Consider the following 23,409-nt stretch of genomic DNA (forward strand, 5'->3'; position numbering starts at 1 on the left):
AATTATATATACAAACAAAAAAATGTTCTTCCTTATACTAGAGGTTAAGACCAATGTCACACTAGAATATTCTGTTTCTCAGGATATTTTGGATGTCTAGTTTGGATTAGTGTTTGTATCATTTCAACACAAAATTACCACCAGACATATCAGAAAATATTTTTAATGTTGATGCTCCATTAATACCTTACTCTTTAGCTGACAAATTGAAATTTATTTCTTTATTTATTTTGGCTTATATAATAAAATACTTAATAACAATAACTGACAAAACAATAATCAGTTATATTAAAATGAGCAAGACTATAGCAAAAATGAAAAATAAAAAAAACACAAAACATGACCCTATAGATAATTTTAGCACTTTTTAAGTCTTAATTTAAATGAATTAACAGACTACGAAGGGGTCAAGATTAAGCTCAGTGAATGCTTTCCTTAGCATGATAGAAAGGCAAAAGAAACATAGGGATTCTGACATCTATTATTCATATTGACAATGAATGTATATCTTTCAAAATATCAGGGCAATAAAAAAATCACTTTAATATTTTATAAAATGTGAGCAAATCTGAACGAGTCCTTCTTGCTTTAAGACTATAGATGTTAAATTTATCCTCTATTATCTTATAATTTGTCAATTGCTGCCATATGCTTAGAATAAAAAGGTGATCATACAGGGGAGGTATATTGAAGCCCAGAACAAGAATAGTAGAGCATCTTGCAACAAAAGATAGATAATTTACCAGAGTTACACATAACAAAACCAAGATTACGCATACCATTGATGACCCTAAGGTCAATTTACTATCTAGTAACACACCCTATTTTTTAACAGTAGTAGTAGATTTGAGAATTAAGCATTTATTGTGTTTAATGATGTTCATTTAAATCACGTATTCTCAAAGAACGAACCAAAAGAAATGCTAACGTATTTTTTAATATTAAGCGCCAAACCATTATTTACTGATGTGTGGCCATAGTTATAGCAACAAGTACATTTTTCCTTCAAATTATATGATGTGGTAGATTAGAAAAAAAAACTGGTATATATTATGATGTATTTTTTACAAAGCTTTTTATTTATGTTTATTTTTTTGTTACTTTATAAAAGAAATAAAAAATGGGAATTTTTTTTAGGAAACGGGTTGGACAAAATTATAGCAACACATTTTAGAAAAATCAATTTATTTATTCTCCAAAGTCAAAATAAGATTACAATACACTAATATTCTTCAGTATTTAGTATAGTACCCTTTAGCCCTTATAACGGCAATGCATCTTTTTGGCATGGATAAAATAAGTTTGTTTATAACATCATGATCGATTGACAACCAAGTATCCTGAAGAGCTTCGAAAAGTTCTCCAGCATTTTTGAAATTCCTGGTTCTACACCTGTTATCCACAATTTCCCAAAGATTTTCTATTTGATTTAAATCCGGAGATTGGGAGGGCCACTTCATAACATTAATTTTTTCATCATGGAGAAACTCTTTTATTAGCCTTAAAGAATGTTTTGGATTATTGTCATGTTGAAATTGATATAACAGCGGCATATTTTCTTCAGAATAGGGTAACATAACATTCTTTAATATATCCTTGTACATAAATCGATCCATAATCCCTTCTATTCTGTGAAGAGGTCCCATACCATACCCCGAAAAACAGCCCCACACTAAAACTGAACCACCACCATGCTTAACTCTAGGAGAAGTGTACCGAGGATTAAATCTTTTGCCTACAGGACGTCGAACGTATGCAGCACCATCACTTTTAAATAAATTGAATTTTGATTCATCGCTAAAAATAACTCTGCGCCACTGATCAATAGTCCAGCCCTGGTGTTCTCGAGCAAATTCAAGTCGGGCCTTCACGTTCTTCTTGGAAAGAAGAGGCTTTTTTGCTGGTCTGCGTCCAAACAACTTATTTTCAAATAGACGCCGCCTTATGGATCGTTCACTAAGATCGGAACACCCACTGCCATCCAAAAGCCCTTTAATTTTTGAAGAGGACAAAAATGGGTTTTGCCTGGAAATCCGAACAATCATTTTGTCACTTTTTTTTAAAGTTTTCCGGGGACGTCCCGAATTTTTTTTGGGTACTACCAGCCCTGTGTTATTGTATCTTTTCACTATACGTGATACAACTGATCTGTGAAGAGCAAAATTTTTTGCAATGGATGACTGTTTGATGCCTGACTTATACTGATTAATTATAAGTTGCCTCACTTCAACAGACACGGTTTTACCACGACTCATACTGTTATTTAAATAAGTTAATAACTACCAAGAAATCACAATATAAATTGTTTCAATATTGCACTTCAACAGATTGAAAGAGCACTAAATTTTAAATGTTGATATAATTATGACCAGGTGAAATATTTGCAATTACAAATATTTATTGTCAGCAAAAAAACAGGTAGGCTTTTTTTTATTTGAATGAGAAATTTTGTTTAAATATTAAGAGGCCATCTAAACCAGTAGCGTACTTTTACGATTAAAACATACATATAATAGTTATTATTAAATATTAGTAAAATTCAGATTTGTTGCTATAATTTTGGCCACTACTGTATATAATTTATGATATACGGAGTGTTCCGTGGATCATGTTACAAACTTCTAGGATAAATAGAAAACGGCAACAAAAAGACAAGTTCATATGAACATGGGCCCGGAAATGCTTACTTAGGGAGCTACTTTGAAGATAACCTTTAAAAACTATTTTTTCGTTTTATAGCTTTGGAATTACTTTAGCTACCGCAACCAATTTTGGGACATACATTATTGTTAGTATCCTTTTTAACCTATTAAAAAAAAATTATTTTAACCAGGGACGTGCGAACCAAGAGGGGTATTGTGTAAATTTAACCTCATTTCTCTAAGCATTTATTTTCTGTCCGTTTGGGCATCAGATTATGATGTTCTTATGCATTTTGCATAAAAAAGGTGCTCTCAGTAAAAACCGTTAATATCACCGTTCTTGTGAAAATTGGCTAAAAGCAAGTAATAAGATACAAAATCAATTATACTTAAAAAATTAAATCTGTGTCGTAAATAAAAAAGAACTGTCTTAAAAAAGTTAAGGTAGCACTTGGTTAATTTGGTAATAAATTAATTTAAGGCATTTTTAAATGATTTTAAGTGTAATAAAAAAAAAACAAAAATCAACAATTTTATAAACTTAAAGAAATAATAATTGGAATTACAAAAAAATTTAAAGTAATAATTGCTCAAAATTCCGGCCACCATGCTTGATACATTTATTGTATCTACGCAGAAGATTGAGGTTGACCTGGTTAAAAACATCAGGCATGTTTTGTATTACTTCAGCAGCTGCGGAAATTCTAGCCACCGAATCTTCCTCTGATTCGACTGGAGTTTCATAATCGAGACTTTTCATATGCGCCCAAAGAAAAGAATCTAACGGTGTTGAATTTGGGGAGGGCGCTGGCCAGGTGACAGGGCCTCCGCGGCCAATCCAGCCCCTTCCAAAATTTTCATGTATAAACTCGCGAATAAGTGAAAAATGACCAGCTGCTCCATCATGTTGTAGCCTTAAGCTTTGTCGTATATTTACTTATTTATCTTCCAATAAGCAGTTGCCCAATTTACAACAATATAAAACATTTTACAAGAGAAAAAAAACCTAACCCACACTACACATTGCACAAAAATCATAATAATACCTGATAAAAACCTTAAAAATAGATAGGGTGCAATTTGACTAAAATATTTTCATATCACAGAATAAATTCACAGAACATTGGCTTTCAACAGTCTTAAAAATTCTATTCTATTAGTAAAACAATCCAACTGATCCGAGTACTGGTTAGCAAGTTTGCCTGCCCTGGTAACAAAGGAATTATTTCCATAATTGGTTCAGTGGGATGGAATATGGAATGAGGGTGTCTGACGGGTCTGCTTATAAGGAACATGTAGACCAATTTTACTGAGTAAATCTGGGCAGCAAGATCCAGAATGGAGAATGTCATAGAAGACTGGCAGGTCACGATGTTTACGACGGGTTTGGAGAGTATGGATATTAAGTTCAGACTCAAACTCGTGGTAGATGATAGGAAGTGGAACATTCCTTTTGAACGCAATGTATCTTAAAAATGTGTGCTGAACCTGTTCAATCATCTGAATGTGATTGTTATAATGAGGTGACCAAATACATAAACCATACTCTAGGTGAGGACGAACTAGTGCACAGTACAGAAGCTTAATAAAAGCAGTGTCCTGGAAATCTCTGGTGCACCTCTTAATAAAACTTAGCATTTGCATAGTCTTTAATACAGTTGTTGTGACATGAAGAGAAAAATTTAACTGGGAGTCCAAAGTTATGCCAAGGACTTTTACACTAGATAACACTCCCAGACGAGTGCCATTAATAGTATAATATGATTAAGATGGCCTGTTGCGGTTAACCTTAAGGTTATCCGCAAATTTTAGATAGTTGCTATTCATGAAACAACTTCCAATATCATTGATGAAGATGTTAAAATGCAATGGCCGCCAGAATGGAGTCTGTACTTCATTTTCAAAATTGCGCAGTTTAACAATCTGCCTACGGTTAGATAAGTAGCTTTTTAGCCACATATATAGGGGACCGGTAAGGTCGTACTTGCTTAACAAAATTGCATGGTTGACGAGGTCAAAAGCTTTACTGAAGTCCGTATACATTGCATGTCAACCTTCCTTAAAAGATTGGATAACAAACTCAGTAAAAGTTAGAACATTCAGCTCAGTAGACCGCTCTGACATAAAACCAAATTGTCTGTCATTAATTACAAAACTCTCAAACAGCTTTGGGATAGAACTAAGGATACTTATTGGTCTATAATTCTTGACCTGAGTGCTGTCACCAGACTTTAAGATAGGCGTCACAAAGCTTGATTTTCAAAAGTCAGGGAAAACATCTGTCTTTTGAATTTTGAAATCGAATAATACAAACAAAGGTCTTGAGATAATAAAGCTGCAATGCTTTAAGAAGATAGGAGGGAACCCATCGGGGCCAGGACCGTTGCAAGCATCCAATGTACTCAGCTCAGAATAAATTTCAGAGATTGTTATGCTTAACTTAGAAACATTCAAATTATTTGTAACTTGACTTACAGATACTGAATCGTTCCAGTTAGGTGGTGCATTGCTATACATTTAAGAAAAATACTTAGAGAACAGAGTGACTATATCAATGCCAGAAGAGCATTTAATGTTTTCGTAAAATATCTCTTGAGGGACTGCACTGTTGCCTTTTTTATTGTTTACAAATTTCCAAAAATTTCGCAGATTATTCCTAAGAGATTGCTCTGTAAGAAACACATATTTATCATAGGAGTGTTTTTTTTTTTAATTTTACATCTTAGCCGTAGAACCGAAAAAGCACGATAATTGTGATCCAATTGTGAATTTAAAAATCTCTTGTGGCCCTCTTCTTTGCAATCATTAACTCTGTCAACTCTGATGAAAACCAATATGGAAATTTTTTAGTGGAATATTTCTTTAAAGGAACAAAGCAGTGAGTACAATAATTTCAAAGAATACCTTTAACATATCGTTTAAAGCTAAATTCGTTAACTGTGTCAGTCAAACTGCGATAGAAAATCCAAAATGGTATTCCAGTCGACCGAATGAAAGTCCCTATAGGAACCACAGCCAGTCAGTTCACTTGAATTTCTGTTAAGACCACACTCCACGCAACAGTACACTGGAGGGTGGTGATTGTCTGTTGGAAGCAATGCAAAATCTGCCATGGAACCAACTACATCCGAGGAAGGTGCCAATACAAAGTCCAGAATTGAGCCAGTATCGTTTGAAATATGGTTGACCTGAAATAAATTATATAGAGCACAAAGGCCAGGCACCATCTGGACAGACTCGACTTCACCAGGTGATGCTGAGGCCAGAGAAACAGCAGTTGATCCGAGCTCCTTATCCGACCAACGGCAGTGAGGTAGATTAAAATCGCCGTCCACCAGTCCCTCTAAAACATCCACAAAAATAGCATACTTGTTAGAGTGGCTTCTGGGCGAAAAATATGAATTAGCCACGAATAGCTGATGGCTTCCTGAACCTACACAAACAAACAGTGCCTCCATTTCCTTACTTAACGATAAAACCCGACTGGTTACCCTCTTATGCACTGCAATTAGCACTCCCCCGCCACGAGAACATTCACTAGTAAAAGCCTATCTATCCTTTCGGTATACAGTATAATCGTATAATTGGAATTCATTATCAAAGTACTCAATGGTTAATCAGGTCTCATTTAAGACAATTATGTGATATTGAGAGTTGTAGGACACATACAGGTGCAACAGGTCCAGCTTGGTTCGTAAACCCCTCACGTTTTGATAATTTGATTTCTTTTGCTTCTCAAAATGCTTACTACTTCCTCGTTGCTACTTAATTCAACTCTAAGGGACCTATGCCCCTATTCTAATTTTTTTACCAAATCTGGTCACACTACGAATCTGTGTTGGACATTTAGGGGCAGATCATCTAACAGTTCTGGCAGTATATGTCTTAAAAAAATGAGATAATTGTTACTGGTTAGACGAGGAGGCAACCAACATAACTGGACCAATAAATCATTCTCCAACAATGCCGGCCAACATATTAACCGAGAACCTATGTTGATATCCCCTTAAATAAATACCATGTAGGTTTTCCTCAGCCCACATATTATTATTTTTAGAATTAAAAATACCTTCTTTCGTAAACATTAAGTAATTTTTAATTCGTCAGTAAAACGGAGATATTTTGGAAATTGAGATTCTTCTATACACCGGTCAAGAAACCACTGGCAAAAATTTACGCGGGGCATGAAATCATTTGGTCCCAATGATTGTACTTTTCGCAGGTGGTATCGCCGAAGAAGCTGTTCATCAACAACGTTGCATACTCTAACATTATTTACATTCACGGCATCAGCTACTGCTCGAGTACTTACAGATGGGTTATCTTCAAATCGTTAAAGAGAACGAATCGTCGATGAATCTTCTTCCTCGAAACCCGGGGTCCGGATATTCCTTTGCGCACCATTATCTGGCCGTTTTATTTTTACGGAGCCAGTCTCCCTGAGCCGTTGATTGACCCTTTTAGAAGTGTGTGAGCTGGAACTCGCCTTTGGGGAAACCGCTCATCACATAATAGACAAGCAGCTCTAACATTGCATCGAACTTCCCCATAATCGGTATATTCAGCCACAGTATAATCTTCCATTGCTTAACCCTGATAAAAAGGGAATTAATACCGTATAGAACCGGTTACTGAAAATGATAAATTATAACAATGAATGTTATTCCTTTGCCGAAAAGCGGTAGTAATAGGATGCGTCCTAAAATACAAATCTTTTTACGGGTTGTAGCTTGTTTCTACTTTAGAACTGTATTAAGAAAATTTAATTGAATCTATTTATATTTAAAACATGAAATTTTATTAAATTTTAAACATAAAATAATTTTATAGGGGTTGAAAGAATTTTTGATGGGGTAAATATAAATTTATGTAATTTTGAGAATTACTTGATTGCACTGTATTGTGGGACGTCCAGCAAAAAGTTAGGGAGTTCAGTCCTGATATTAATTATTCACCTGATTCGAGAATTATCTCGAATCTTGTAAACATGCACTATCTCTTTTGAACTTTAGCATTATTAATGAAATAATTAATTCTGGTATTGTATCCTAATTTACTTTTAATCAATGTTTTTACGATACCAAATTGGGCAGAAATTGAAGTCTTAGAGAAATGTGGTTAAATTTACAAAATATCCATCCCCCTGGTTTCCACGCCCCTGGTTAAAATTGTTTTTGTTTAGTAGGTTCAAAAGAATAGACGTACTAACAATAATTTATGTCCCAAAATTGGTTGCGGTAGTTCCGAAGCTATAAAACGAAAACTCGTTTTTAAAGGTTATCTTCAAAGAGCTCTAGCTCCCTGAGGAAGCATTTCCGGATTCATGTTGAACACCTTGTATACAACAAAGGCCATTAATAAACAGAATGAATAAAATAGGCCATGTACATACACCGGCAAAGACTTGAATTTCTGCAGAAATTATGTTCTTTATACGCACCAATTGAATTCGATTCGATATCGAACGATCTTCTATTAATCTATCATCCTTAAAAATTTCTCTTTTGATTCCTAAGCTTTTGTCTTCTCTGTTCTTATATTTGCATTTGCATTTATTGATCTGACATAAATAATTGTAGGTCAGCTTGGCGTAATAGTTTTGAGTAGATTGATTATCATTGGTTGAATTTTATATGACTCCAGCAAAGTCAAATGCTTTTTGATCGTCAATGAAGCAGCTAAAAAGCTTTTATTATTTGCGTTATTAAGAATAACCGAATTTATAATTAACTGTTCCTTACATCTTTTCATCCTTTTTCTGCAGCGTTTTTGTTCTGCTATCATAATGTACTAAAATTCAATATGTCTATATGAGTGCTACACGATGTCAAGATCTTATAGAGAGTTGGCAAACAAGTTATGGGATGGCATCAGCAAGGATCAAATTTCAAACATTGATTTTAATATTTTTTTGTTTAGAAAATTTCACTGTGAAGTAGAAGAACCAATGAAGATTCAGAAACACAAGATAATAGCTCGTGCTTTTGCGGGGAGGCAGAAGTTTAATGCAGGCGATAAAGTGTCGGTTTTTAGTCAGAACCATACTGATCCCGTAGGGCTGCGATTTGAGTTAAATAGTGCCGCTAGCAATGAACTGAGTACCACCTGGGCAAAAAACTTGCCCAGATTAGTGAATAGGCGCCTGGCTGTTCCCAATGACGTTGGAGTGGATAACAGTTATAATCAGAGCATTGATAGTGATTATAGTGTCAATTATAGGTGAGTATATCAAATATTATTTTTATAAAAGTTAGTTAAAATAACGTATTTCAAATTAAAAAAACGTTATATTCCCAATCAAAAAATATTTAAATCTTGAATCATTATACGATTTGGTGACCTAATCCAAGTATTTCTAATAATATTATATTCTAGCATTTCTAATATTTTTGTATATTCTAATATTAATGTCGTATACTCGAATTTGGCTTTAAGTTGTGACCAATAATTATTTTATTAATTTGGATGAATGTTAGAGATATATCAAAAATCCAAATTTTTTAGTAAGCTATAGATTCTCCTTTCCAAATTTTGGTTAATTTCTCTTTGGTCCTATTATTAACCAGATAGAGTCCTATAATCAGCAAGCTTTGTAACAAATGTTTTGGACAATATTTATGAATAGTGTTCGCCTTTATACTGCACCTCACACTACACTGTACTTGCTGCTTTATTCATGGAACACTAAGTTTCCTATCCTAACCCTGATGTGGAACACTAACCCTGTTCTTTGCTTTGTAAATATCTCTCAAAGACTTCGAATAAAGTATCATATCAAATCTTTTAAAAATATCTTCAAAATTAGAATGGGAAACAATATTGAAAGCCTTCGTCATACCACAAGGTTTTTCATAGATTATTGATAAATTTGAGGTAACACTAGTGGGTTTATAATTTTAAATATCACCCTTACAGCCAGCCTTATCTATAGGAGTTACAACAGTGATTTCCAAAGGTGATGGCTTTGCTACATTAAAAAATTCATTTAATGCACACTAGGACTTGAGAATTTTTAAAATTTTCTATTTTTGTTACCTGATTAGTAATTGTTTCTAAAATTGCCCATATAACGATATATCTGTTTCAATTTGACAGAATGGCGTTAAAAATATAATAATTGAAACGCTGGCTCAGATTTTTTAAAGGAAGGTTTTTTGTGTCTTGTGACCCACTTAACCTTCTCATAACTTAATACAAGAAATATGTGAGGCAAACCACCACCCAAACCTTCGCAAACAAAGGTGTATTTGTTGGTCATAAAAAAATATTTTGATAAAATGGCATCCGATAAAGTTAAATAACCGAATTAGGTACCTCGGAGACCAAATGAGGACACTTTAGATATACTTAGCTCACTTCTTAGTAAATATCAATTTCATCATGAAACTGTTGTCAAACATTTTCGCAGTCACATCCTTTTTTATGTGGCATAGACCAAACGCTCTTTAACTTAAATTATTATTAGAATATTAAACTGATATATGAATAAATGAGGCTTAACAATAGCGCCTATGGTTAAATAATAATAATGACTTTATTTGGACTTCAGATTACTTATTGTCAAACTAAATTAAAAAAAAACATAAGTGAATATTCAAACAGGCTAGGATCAGTTTGTCAACCATTCACTAATCCAAACTTAAACCTCATTCGTAAAATATAATTATTATTAATATAGTAGACTGTACAAAAAATAATAATGAACTCTTTAATTTATTTAATTTTTATTATACAATAAAAGGAAAGAAAAAAATATATGCATAATTACAGATTACCATTTATAAACTCTCTTAAATATCTATACATTTTGCTCGTAACTTGTTAATTACGTATTTTAAAATTAACTGGAGGCTTACCAACTACAACTGCAGGAAAATCATTTAGACTTTTCGCAATAAGATATATAAAAAGGATCATTCAAACAGTGTACTAGAGTGCAATGGGATTTGACTTTCTACTACTTAAACCTATTTTATTAATAATAATAATAATAATACTACATTTAGTACAAAACAAGTACATTAAAAACAGTGCTAAAATTAAATAATTATATGGTAGAAACGAAATATGTACTATAAACGATTAATTCAGACTTTCAGGACCATTTAACAAAATAGTATTTAAATTCTGTTGAAGCCTAAGAATTACTTTAAAATACTACGGATTATATATAGTTGATAATAAATAATACTAACATCAATAATAAGTTGGAACTTGGTGTGGAACTTGTGACAAAAAGAAACTACAAAACTAATTCGGCATTAGAGTTGCATTATAAGTACGGCGCAGATTTAAGCAATAACACATTATGATATAAAGAAACCATAAGGTGGTCGAAAGCCTGACTAATATGTTCATATTTGCGAATTCCATATATTAAGCGAACACAGTAATTTTGCGCTTTCTGTATTTGGTTCGATACCGGTGCAGCTATGCAGGGTCCATAAACGGTATGACGGTAGTTTAAGTTCTTCATAACTGTTTTTATTTCGAAGCTGCTATTTCCTAATTTCATTGACCTAATAAAATTATGTAGAAAATTTAGTTTATTATTAGATTTACCAAAAATCATATCCAACGATTTTGTAGGAATAATTATGAGGTTGTGATTTTTTGCTTTGTTACAAAATTCACTTAAGTCAAAATTAACTACTCTGTCCGGATTACATTCTTGGATCTTGGAAGAATGCCGGATTCTTGGAAGGAAAGGCAAACATATTTGTTAATTCAAATTTGTTGACAAGTATATTTGAACATTGTTTTATTATTAATTTTTATAGATTTTGAGCTAATTTTTAATGATGTGCAATTTCTAAAACTTGTATTACTTTGAATAACGGAATTATTGAATTTCGAAGTTTGCTATTTCCCACTGTCTTTCAACGTATCGCTACAAAGCGATCTCTTTCCCCCTTCCACTTAAGTCTCCTGTGCATGTTCCATCTATGTCTCGTGTGCGTATACGGCCGGTTTCTTCCGGTATGCCCATTCGAGAAATTATGTGACCTTTTCACGGTCGTCCTGTAAAACTTCTGTGGATGCTTAGGTGTGTTTCTTCGTGCGGCGTCACGTATGCTTACAAGACAAAGGCTTCAGGGAGTTACATATAAGTTAAATAGATGTAGACCATTTATGGCTCCTTTAAAATACCGCTCGTTGATACGTTTTTCGAACATATTGAAAAATAAATTTGCATTGTAGAAAGCTGATAGAAATAATCTTAATCTTAATCTGAAGAAAGAACCTAACCCTTAGGTTATTCCAAACCCTTGTCTTCAGTTAAGTTCATCAATTTTTGGTTTCTGTTAAGCAGAACTCTATATTTTAATTAAACAGAAAATGAATTAATTTAAGCCACTTTTTTTTTCCTAATGGAAAATTCATAAGCTCAATATTAATGAGTTCTATTACTATAGTGGTGAACTTCATTTTCAGGCATGTAAGTATTGAATCCAGAAGAAATTCAGGAGACAGCCAAGTATCTGTCCAAATAGCCGAGTTAAAGGCTACCAAACGTGTAAAAGGCAGAAGAACAAGACGAAATGAAAAACATCAGTTTAGAAGAAACTCAAGACATATTGGTATGTTAAAGCATTTTCAAATTTTGTTTATCTTAATTTATTACCTATTTACAGGTACAAAACAAATATTTTTAAATTTTATCTATTGTTTTATATTTTGATATGTTTAAGTATTGAGAGGTATTTTTGTTCTTTAGGTATCTCACCCTTAGCGTGAACTTAAGCTTAAGTGTTTTCTTATAATAAACTAATAAATGATTATTATAAGATTATTATATTATTAAAATGGTAATTTAATGTGCAGTGCATCTGTGAATTTATTCGCTACATAAATTTAATAAAAATGAAATGGATCGTTTCTAAAAAAATGCCCGAACCCGTCGATTTTAATATTTGGTTTGGGTTTTTTCTACGTAGAAATTAAATATACAGGGTACTGGGACTCAAAAAAAAGATATGATGTCATCAATATGTTTTTTTTTAATGGAAACCACCATTGTTTAATGCAGAATGAGAAAGAATGCATTTTTTACAAAGGATGTGGTACAAATGAATAGTAGTTACATACGCAATTTTAAACGAAAAATTATGATAAAATGTAAAATTAAAGAAATATCTATCTAAATTAAATGTTCGAATTGAGCACCGTTAACAATCTGACAACCAAGGCGATTTAAAAATTCTTTTTGAACGTGGTCAATGATATCTGAAGTACTATTTCTAATTTCCTGGCGTATTTGTTCTTTTAAATCTTCTAAATTCACTGGTTTAGTGACATTCACTTTACTTTTTAAGTATCCCTATAAAAAGTAATCGAGGGGAGTTAAATCTGGCGATCTGGGTGGCCATTCAATAAACTCTCGTCTATCTATTCAACGATTTGGAAGAACTTCATTTAGATAATTGCGAACGGGTAAAGCATAGTCTGGTGGGACTCCATCTTGCTGAAAAAAAGATCACGTAGGTGCATGTCGGGTTTTTTCCAAATCCGGATACTAAGTTATCGGAGCGGGGATAAGATCATTTTGAAGAAAGTCGAAATACCTCTCACTAGTGAGAGTGTCATCAAACAAGTATGGTCCTAAAACTCTTCGTTCCACTATACCGCACCACACATTCACTTTTTGAGGGTTTTGTTTAATGACATTCTGTGAATCGATGAGGGTTTTCAGTCGCCCAGTATCGACAATTCTGTCTGTTTACATCGCCGTTTAAAGAAACGTTGCTTCGTCAGAAAATATTATCTGTCTTACAAAATTATTGTTATCATTACATTATTGCCGCATTTGCTCACAAAATTCATTTCGGCGATCATAATCATCTTCCGATAGCTCTTGAAGTAAGAATATTTTAGAAGAGTGGAACTTTGCTTTTGCGATATACTATGCACAGTATATCGCAATAAATTAACATTAGAAGTCGTGCCTGTGATTGTGGCTTTGGGATTATCTTGGACCGTTAAGCTCATCTTCTTCAGTTATTGAACCCCGACCCGCTTTTTGAGTATCCCGAACATACCCGAATTCACGAAACTTTGCTCCATCTCTGCTTACCATGCTTTGGCTAATAGGCGACCGATCAGGATGAGTTGCATTAAACAACTGAATTATTATAGTAGTGTAGTAAGTGTAGTTACTAATAAAACGCCGGATGACACTGCTTTCGCCTCTCAAAAGAATAAGCCGCACTTGCAAATGTAAACATACTTCAAATAGTTGCACCAAAATATACTCACTTTTTGACAATGACAACAACAACGACAAAATACCAACATTTAATTTAGATAGGTATTTGTTTAATCAGAAACGGTCCATTTCATTTTTATTAAATTTATGCGCTACTTTACGGATGCATTATATACCGGGTGACACAGGAAAAAAGGAACACTTAGTAACTTTTTTACTTTTCAAGATAAAGAAATTAATTTTGGTGTATCGATAAAACAGTTATAAGAGCATCTTTTGACATATTCTGTTATTTTTCGTTACTTCTGTTTTTTTTTAAATAGCAACTTATTACGAACAACGACTATTGAAATGCAGTTTTGCAGAAATATAGTCAGTAAACATACGAAATATGAGGAAACACTAAAACTGCAATTGACGAGATAATAATAATAATAATAATATAATAATATTTCCTTTATTGCCAACAAAATCAAAATAAATTTGACAAAGCAACGTCAAGCAGAAATGGTGAATTCCCTAAAATAGATTCACGATGAATATTGCATATAATAAGTAACATGATACAATCAAATACATATAGAATAAAATGAGATAGACTAACAAACAGTAAAAGTTAAAACAGCAACTACAAAGTTAAAATTACAATATCAATAAATGAAGTTCAAAATATATAGAATATGTACATATGTGTAACAGGTTCACAGGTCTGGCACATCAAAATCTAAATTTAAAATCATAAAAGCACTTATCTAAAAGAAACTGACTAGTGGCTTTCCTAAATTTAACACTATTATTAATGGATTTTATTTCTGGTGGTAATAACTCATATGCTTTAACTGCCATATAATAAGGACCCCTTTCAAAAAGCTGAACCATGGGCTGGTGCCCGAAGATCTTCCCTCCCCCTTGTGATTACTGCAATATCAGTGCCATAATGGTCACTGTTTACTGAAAAAAGGTGTGGGTGCCTTTTGACAAACATCACTAAGGACATAAAGTAGATTGAAGGCACAGTCATTATGTTCAGTGATTCAAAATGTGGTTTGCATGATGTTCCAGGGCGCAACCCCAGCATAGCTCTAATGATCCTTTTCTGAACTACAAAAATTTGAGGAGCCACAGAGGATGTTCCCCAAAACATCACACTATAGGCAATCAATGACTGCACCCCTGCAAAATAAAACTGTCTTATGGAATTTACTGTTAATGAATATTTTAGTCTTCGCACTAATGCACAAAAGATATTTAGTTTAGATTGGAGCACCCTCACATGTTCCTCCCAGCCAAGAGCAGTGTCCAAGGTGACCCCTAAAAATTTAACTGTGTTTTCCACAGGCACTGATTTGCCTCGCATTTTCAAATAAACAGACTCTGTTAATTTGGGATTTTTCTGAAATAGCATTAGACCAGTCTTTTCGCAGTTCTTAATTAACCCTGCCTCATCACACCAATCCTGCATTGTCCCCGCTGCACATGAGCACTCGTTAGCCAGGCTCCCAAAATCCTGCCCCACCACGACAGCCGATGTATCATCAGCATACTGACAGAGGAGTCCCGCAGCCACCTCATCTGAAAGTGAATTCACATACAATAGAAACAGCACAGGACCGAGAATCAAGCCCTGAGGTACACCTTGCGAAACAATAACTGGCTTAGAATAATAATTTCTATTGTCCTTTGAGATACACACAATTTGTTTTCTTTCCTCCAGATAAGACCCCAGTAAAGCACCAGACAATCCTCTCAAACCATAGTGTTCCAATCTATGCAACAACATCCTATGATCAATGGTGTCAAAGGCCTTAGAAAGATCAAAAAAAAGCCCAGCCACCCTCCTGTTACAGTCAACATTGTTTATTATATGATTTATTGTTGTGAATATTGCCAATTGTGTTGATCAATTAGGTCTAAAGCCATACTGTTTATCAGAAAGTATATTATACTGATCTAAGAAGGTCATTAATCGGCTATATATAGCTCTTTCAAAAACCTTGGACAAGGAAGACAGAAGAGATACAGGTCTGTAATTCTCTAGTACCTGGGCATCTCCCTTTTTATGTACCGGCACAATTCTTGCAGCCTTAAGGGCAGAGGGAAATGTACCTGTTTGAAAACAAAGGTTTACTATGCTTGATATTGGTTTAGCTATGAATTTGGCTGAATGTTTCAAAATTATAGTTGGAATTTCATCTAGACCTACAGAAAATTTATTTGGCAAGTTGATTATGATACGAAAAATTTCCAAGCTATCTACAGGATCTAAAAATATGGTTTGAGTTATGGGGTTTTTTAAAGGTTTATGACTTGAAGGGTAGACAGTTGGGATATCAAATTGATTTATAAACAAATCCGCGATTGTTTGTGGATCTTCAGTTATATTTCCATTATGAGATATTTTAATTGTTTTATTGTTTTTTATGTTTTTATTGCACTCTTGATTAAAAATGGTGCAAGCAACTTTTGTTTTATTATCAGAAATTGCAATTTTATTTTCATTTATTGTGGTTTTATAATTTTGTAGATATTTGCGATAATTTTTCTTTTCAGTTTTAAATAATTGTTTATGCCTTTCACAATTTGTCATTTTTGACCATACATATAGATCTTTAATATACTTGGGGAGAATGATACTGGAGGAAATGATTTATCAAAGTAGTAATAGAGTGTATTATAAAAACTTTCATATTTCCTGTTTGGATCGTTTATAGTTAGGATATCGTCCCATTTTTCCTCTTTGAGATAACCTACAAAACTTTGTATATTAGAAGGTGTAAAAAATCGTTTTTTAATATATAAAGCCTTTGTAATAGGCTTATCATATTGATATGACATGATTTGCCCATAGTGATCTGAGACGTGAGTTACAAAAATTTCAGATACTGACTGATCCAAATTACTAAAAATATTATCGAGCTGTGTACCTGAGTTAGGCCTAGTTACCCCATGAACTTGCGATTTAAGCCCAAAGCTCAGCATTAATTGTGATAGCAAAAAAGAATTTTCATTATTTACCAAAAAGTTTACATTAAAATCACCACAAATTATATAATGTTTCTTTGCTGAGTATGTTACTGTCAAAAGATCATTTAGTTTAGACAAAAAAACTTCAAAATTACCATTTGGAAATCTATAGATACATATAATTATAAAAAACTTATCCTTAATTAAGACCTGTGAACCTGTGTACTCAAAATCTTTTTCTACAATATTTATTTCCGTTTGAATTTTGCTTATGTTTAAGACAGGAGATAATTTATTTCTAATAAAAATTGCAGTTCCTCCTCCCCTAGACTCAGTCCTTGAAGAGTAATTTAGCATCAAATAATTATTTAGGCTAAACAGTTCCATAAAGTTATGCTGGAGCCAGTGTTCAGAAATACAAAATAAATCTGGCTTTACCTCATCTAAGATCACCTCAACTTCCAGTACTTTATTATTTATACTTTGGGTATTTAAATGCATAACTTTTAATGTAGATATAGGGGTATTTGAGCCTCCATTTTTTTTTATTGAGGGTCCACTTGATTTATTTGTGGCACCCTCCTCTTCATAAAAAATCTCGATATAATGGCTCCATTCGGCCAGATCTCCTTATTCCATGCCTTTTTAAAGTTATCTTGATTTATTGTGACTTTCATTGATGTATAAATACCTGGGTGTTTTGACTGTACTGGTTCGCAAACCACCTCGGGAAATTTATCTATTAAGATGGTTTTTAAATCCTCTGGCTTAGTATTTGGGGCAAGTCTGGTAACATGCAATGCCGCGTATTTTGGTATTGTTTTTATGGCAGTTGTATCCCCCGGCCAACTACAAATTTTCTATTTCTGTTGCGATTTTGTTTATGATCAACCACTGTCCAATCGTTATCATATTGGTCCTTTCCAAGTTGCCGAATTTCCTCCATATAATTGATTTGCTGTGCTTGGATCACAGCATTTCCCACGGCTTTTCTATCAAAAATTACTTTGTTATTGTTTACAATGTATTCTTGGCGGGAATTTGATGATGTTGACGTTTCGCCTAACCTCATATTGCCATTGTTGACGTCTAATGTCACGCTAGAGCTGGGCATGGGCAATTTTGAAGTTTTACTGTTGGTACCAATGGCGGTAGATTTGGCAACACTCACAAAGCTTTTTTGCTGGCCTCGGAGAAGTTGGTTTTCTTACTGTGGCACCATTGCTTACCACACTCGATGTTGACTGCGTCACTGCATCGCTGCCGCCGGCAACCTCGGAGGAAAGCGGTGGGCGCGGGGTAATGTTTTGATTGTGGTACCGCCTGGGGCCTGTTTCATAAAAAATATTAGTCCAATATTATTGGCAAAAATCTAGTAATATTAGTTTACATTATCAATTTATGTTTCATAAACTTATTAGATAATATTATTAATTATTAGCGTATTGGTTAATAAATTAGTACATTTTATTAGGATAATTTGAGAACTGTTTCATAAATACCTAGACTTCATAAATTTTACTAATAAAATTGATGTATTTTTATGAGTGTTTTTAGCATAATAATGTGAGTTAGAATAATAGAGTTAATTTGCAAAAGTTTACAAAATGGGCGATTCTGAATCAAGTGACGAGGAAGAGAGAGTTTTTGTGAGAAGACCAAGAATATTTAGGGAACGAATTTCCTATTTTTATATAGAAGATACTTATGAATTTAATGAACGATTTAGGTTACCTAGTGCGAAGTTCTACGTAATTTTAAACAGAATAGAACAACAACTAGCCCACGATACAAGGCGAAATTACGCGTTAACGCCGAAACAGCAACTAATGGTTGCTTTACATTGGCTTGGAAGTGGCATGCAGTATCACAGTGCAGGAGATATGCATGGCATCTCAAAAGCTACAGTATGCCGTATAGTTCACAAAGTTGTTCTATCTATTAACAGAACCATGCTTAGAGAAACCGTTTGTTGGCCCGATGATATTGGAAGAGTTATGTATCAATTTAAACAAATTGCTGGTATGCCGCTTGTTTGTGGAGCAGTTGATGGAACACTTATTAAAGTTGATGCCCCTAGTTTACATGAACCAGCTTTTGTTGATCGCCATGGAAACCACTCTTTAAATATTATGCTTGTTTGTGGTCCTTCGTTAAAATTTTACTACGTTTCCGCTAACTGGCCTGGTAGCGTAAGTGATGCGAGAGTTCTGCGAACTAGTTCATTATTCCAAAGAATGGAAAACGGTTGGCGACCATTTCCAGGATCTGTATTGCTGGGACTGGACTCCATTTATCCACTTAAATCATGGCTTATTCCACCTGTTTTACGAAATGACGGTGACGCTTCGCAAATGCGATTTCTAAGAGCTCATAAAACGACTCGCAGAGTAGTTGAATGTGCTATAGGCATTTTAAAAGAAAAATTTCCTTGCCTCAATTATGTTCGACTGAGAAATACAGTGTTTGCTTGCGAAATGATAAAATGTTGCGTCACTCTTTGCAACATATCAAAAGCAGATAACGAACAATATAACATAGAGGAGGAAGAAAATGCCAATGATGACAACATAGATGCAGAAGAACAAGATGAAATAGATATAGGAGCTGAGGAGAAACTTAACTATTTTTACAATTATTTTCGTAATAATTAATTAAAATATAGGACAATAAAAGAAAGGTTAGGACGTATAAAAGAAACTACAATATATTTTTTTAAATGCAAAATTGTTCTTTATTTACCTTTTTTATTTAGATAGATAAAATTTTTTTTTAAATCAGTCATAGTTTTTCATTAATACCGATTACATCACCTTCTTCATTTAAAATATATTCAGTAATATTTTGTGTGTCCTTTTGCTCTTCAATATGGCTTGTAAGGTTACAGTGACTTACATTAAGTGACCTTTCTTTATCCCACACTTCCAACTCCAATTTTCGGACTTCTAGTTCAAGTTTTTTTCTCTTGAGGTCCTCGAGGTATTTTGTTTCATTGGAATTTTGGACAATGATTTTTCTCTTAAGACATCCTGCAACCGAAAACAATTAATTTTAGTAAAAAGGTCAAATCAAATGATGGAAAAAGGACAGTGTAGGGAATGATAAATACACGCTTGGAAAACTTACTTGGAAAGGTTACTTTCTATGCACAAAAATAAACGAGTTTTTTGGTGGAAAAATAAAAAATATAAGTAATAATCTTTTTATGAGGACAGTCTTTATCGAGGTCTTTATCTAATGGAAATGTATTTTTGTCCAGCTGTAGCCTTCTATCCAAAGCCAGCTGGAATTGAAAATTAATTTAGGAACTATCGATAATAACCTCTTGTTAACTTTTGGGACTTCAGCGGTGGGCTTACGACATCTTCAAATGTATTTCCCACATCCTCTTTTATCTCTGTTACATCAGGTAATGTCTCAGTATTAGTCGGTAGAGTTTGGGTTACAACCTCTTCCTCCATTGAATCCGCGACCCCGATTCCTTCTATAACTGGAGAGTTTTTTCCAATTATTTCAATTACTAGCTTGTCGGTGTCATCAAGTTTCGAATCGGGGCCGCCATCTGATCCAGTTTTTTTTGCGTTATCAAGTTTGATCTAAAAAATATCTTCAATTAAAATACAAAGTATATTAGTTTTTATTTTAAATTAGAGCGTTAGCACTGCATTGTAGCGTAATAAAACAATTGCATGAATATTTTTTTAATAAAATTGCTGAGCAAGAGTAATAAAGTTCTATTTTTTTAAGTGCCTACATTGAAAAAAAACGGATGCTAATGAAATTAATACCATCATGCGATCCCTTCAAAATAAGAAAATAAAAAAATATACAAAATTGTCCAAAAATAACTTAAAAATTGTTTTTTTCCCGTTTTTTTGGACCAAAAAACAATTTTTTTTTGTTTTGGGTAAAAATGGTATTATCACTTTCGTTATTTATCATGAATAAAATAAAATTTTCCTCTCTTCCTCTTAAAGCCCAATTCATAAACTTTGCGCCTTGCGTTTAGTACGTAAAGCTCATGAACTGGATCTGATTCGACTCACCCCACTTTTGAGATTTTACTCATAGGCAACGCAAAATATTAAGCCGTTTAAAAGTTATTACTTAACACGCACATACTAGATTTTTAGAAAAAAACAGACACGATTTTTTTCCTCTAAACCGACTTTTACGACGTTTTAGGACTTTGTGAGATATCTAAACCACTTATATGGTTACGGATTATTATAGTGTATCTTAATACACTATAATAATCCGTTTGTATACAAACGGATTATAATGCGGAAGTAATAAGTTACTTACCATTGTTCGGTTCCGAATATTAGGCCAAGTAGCATCACGCACGTAGGTGTAGTCTTTCTCGCATGTAATCAATCCAATAGAAACCGCATAGTCCCTAACTTCCATCCATGCGGATCTTTTTGTTTCCTTGGTCAGTGTGGTAGAAAACTGTCCAAATAGACTATCTTTCATGTCTTTAATTTTTCGGAGAAAGTTTTGTTGCTTAACTTGCTTTTCCGATCTTTTACTTCTTATTTTAGACATTATGCAAATTTAACGCCACTTAATGGAACCGCACCGCAAATTATGACATAACCTCACTAACTTGTAAACAGCTGACTAGTAAAATAATATTATTAGTCTTCACTTTTATTAGTCTAATATATATTTTTATGAAACAGAAAAAAGCATACTAATATTATTAATTTATGAGACTAATATTAATAGCTAATATTATCAGTATGGTTTATGAAACAGGTCCCTGGTTTCACCTTCTTTACCTTGTTTATTTGAATGATTTAATCGATCTTCTTGCAAATAAATAATATCTTTTTGAAGAGACACTGTGTATTCTAATCCCTCTAATAGCTTTTTAGTCAGCTCTCTTTCTCTTTGTAAGCACTCAATCTCCTTTATTAGCAGGTTATTTTCACTGCAAGCACTAACGGTTGATGACCACTTCCCGTTGCACTTATCGCAGATCCAGTGAAGATTTGTGTTTTCGGTAATTATTTTTAGCCACGCGTCTTTAATACTAGCACACATCAAATGATTTTTAACTTCACATAGATTACATTTAATAAATCTTGAGTTAACGATAAAATTGTCGGAGCACTTCGAACACACGCCTGTATCGGACGCCATCTTGATTGAGATGTAATAATAATAATAATAATGTCATGTATTATGTCAATTGGAAAATAATTAAAGAACGCGTAAAGAGCAGCCTCCTATCCAAAAAATAAAAGCCTTCTATGCTATTTTTAATTAATAAATGCGTTTATGTATGTGACTTAGTTTTTTTCTTATTTATCAATCAATTTAAAAACTAATTATATCAAATTATACAAAGAAAAAAATGCATTTCAAAAGTGGTTGTTCCCAATAATGTGATATTTAAAAAAATAAAGTAAATGCCAAAATTGCTGCTTTGGACATTTTAAATAGACGTGTAAAATTATTGACAATGATAACACACTCTTATTATTTTATTGACAATGATAGTAGTTGCAGAGAAGTTCATGTTTTGGAAAAGTTAGTAAAGACAAAAAACTGAATAAATTATGAGGATAAAAAAATTGGAGTTATTAGAGGTCTTCGAAATCATTCGAACAATCAAATCATTAATTCACACAGTCCTAGAGAATATAATTTTTCACACTTTCGTTTATCAAATAAATATGTAGAAACCTATTATGGCCTTCCATCTTTGGAGCAGATATTCGTTTTTTGCACTTCTATTTACATTTTTTTAAATAATCTTCATGTTATATTTTTATAGGCAATTATAATTCAAGAGGTCCTTCTCGCGCCAACACAAAACGGGGTAGCAGCACTAGTCTCGATTCTCATTTACAAATGTTAACTGCACTGACCAATGGTACGGACGTACCCAACTTTGCTCCAAATCTTAACAGAAGGACCGCAACTGCTGGATTGGACGGAACTAATATTGGTCAACTAATTGCTAAGGGAAAATTCGGTAAGTATTTCATTATTTTAATGTATTCCTAAGTAAACTATAAATAACTTTTTACGATTATATTATGAATAACTTTATACGGTTAAAATGTATTATGATCCAATATTTTTCTAGTCGAAATGGCTTATTTGTCGGGCTTAGGAATCGATGAATACAGATTCAAATTTGTTTAAAATGGCTGTCTTAGCCAACTATGTTGGCTTTCTCAGGATATTATATAATACATATTACAGTGTAATTATAAAATTTTTGTAGTTTTTTATACAGGTGTTTCAGAACTATGGGATCAAACTTGTAGGGGTTATTCAGTGCAACAGTAGAAAAAATTTGAGTATAGGACCCCATGTCCGGAAAATGGTCATTACGGTATTACGGCCCTAAGACTCTTTAAAATTTAAAAAGACGATAAATTGTGTAAAAACAGAATGTTATTTGAATCTATTTTCTTATATAATTAGATTAAAAATTAAGTACTTAAAAGAATTATCCGAAAACAGTTTTAACTGGCCCCAAAAAGTTGACATTAATTATGTGAATCAAAAATATGTGTTATATATTAACCAACTAATCTGATCGGCAATGGACCGTTTTCTATTCAGTCTTAAGACAAA

The 23,409-nt window shown here is 33.2% G+C and overlaps 2 protein-coding genes across 3 annotated transcripts in view; one reads left to right on the forward strand and one right to left on the reverse strand.

The window, feature by feature from the left end:
• LOC126737092 (protein smoothened) overlaps positions 1-23,409 on the forward strand; it is a 51,051-nt gene that overhangs the window by 8,157 nt on the left and 19,485 nt on the right. For both annotated transcript variants that reach the window (XM_050441805.1, XM_050441806.1), the window contains 3 exons: positions 8,562-8,861; positions 12,078-12,223; positions 22,598-22,798. In XM_050441805.1, the coding sequence (XP_050297762.1) occupies positions 8,562-8,861; positions 12,078-12,223; positions 22,598-22,798 (647 nt within the window). The remainder of the gene's footprint in view (positions 1-8,561; positions 8,862-12,077; positions 12,224-22,597; positions 22,799-23,409) is intronic.
• Positions 19,604-21,575, reverse strand: LOC126737094 (uncharacterized). Its single transcript, XM_050441807.1, has 2 exons — positions 21,118-21,575; positions 19,604-20,408 (listed from the first exon to the last, which is right to left on the reverse strand). The coding sequence occupies exons 1-2, from the start codon at positions 21,358-21,360 to the stop codon at positions 20,121-20,123; spliced, it is 531 nt and encodes a 176-aa protein (XP_050297764.1). The 5' UTR covers positions 21,361-21,575; the 3' UTR covers positions 19,604-20,120.

Source organism: Anthonomus grandis, chromosome 6, assembly GCF_022605725.1.
Source record: "Anthonomus grandis grandis chromosome 6, icAntGran1.3, whole genome shotgun sequence".
Classification (NCBI taxonomy): domain Eukaryota; kingdom Metazoa; phylum Arthropoda; class Insecta; order Coleoptera; family Curculionidae; genus Anthonomus; species Anthonomus grandis.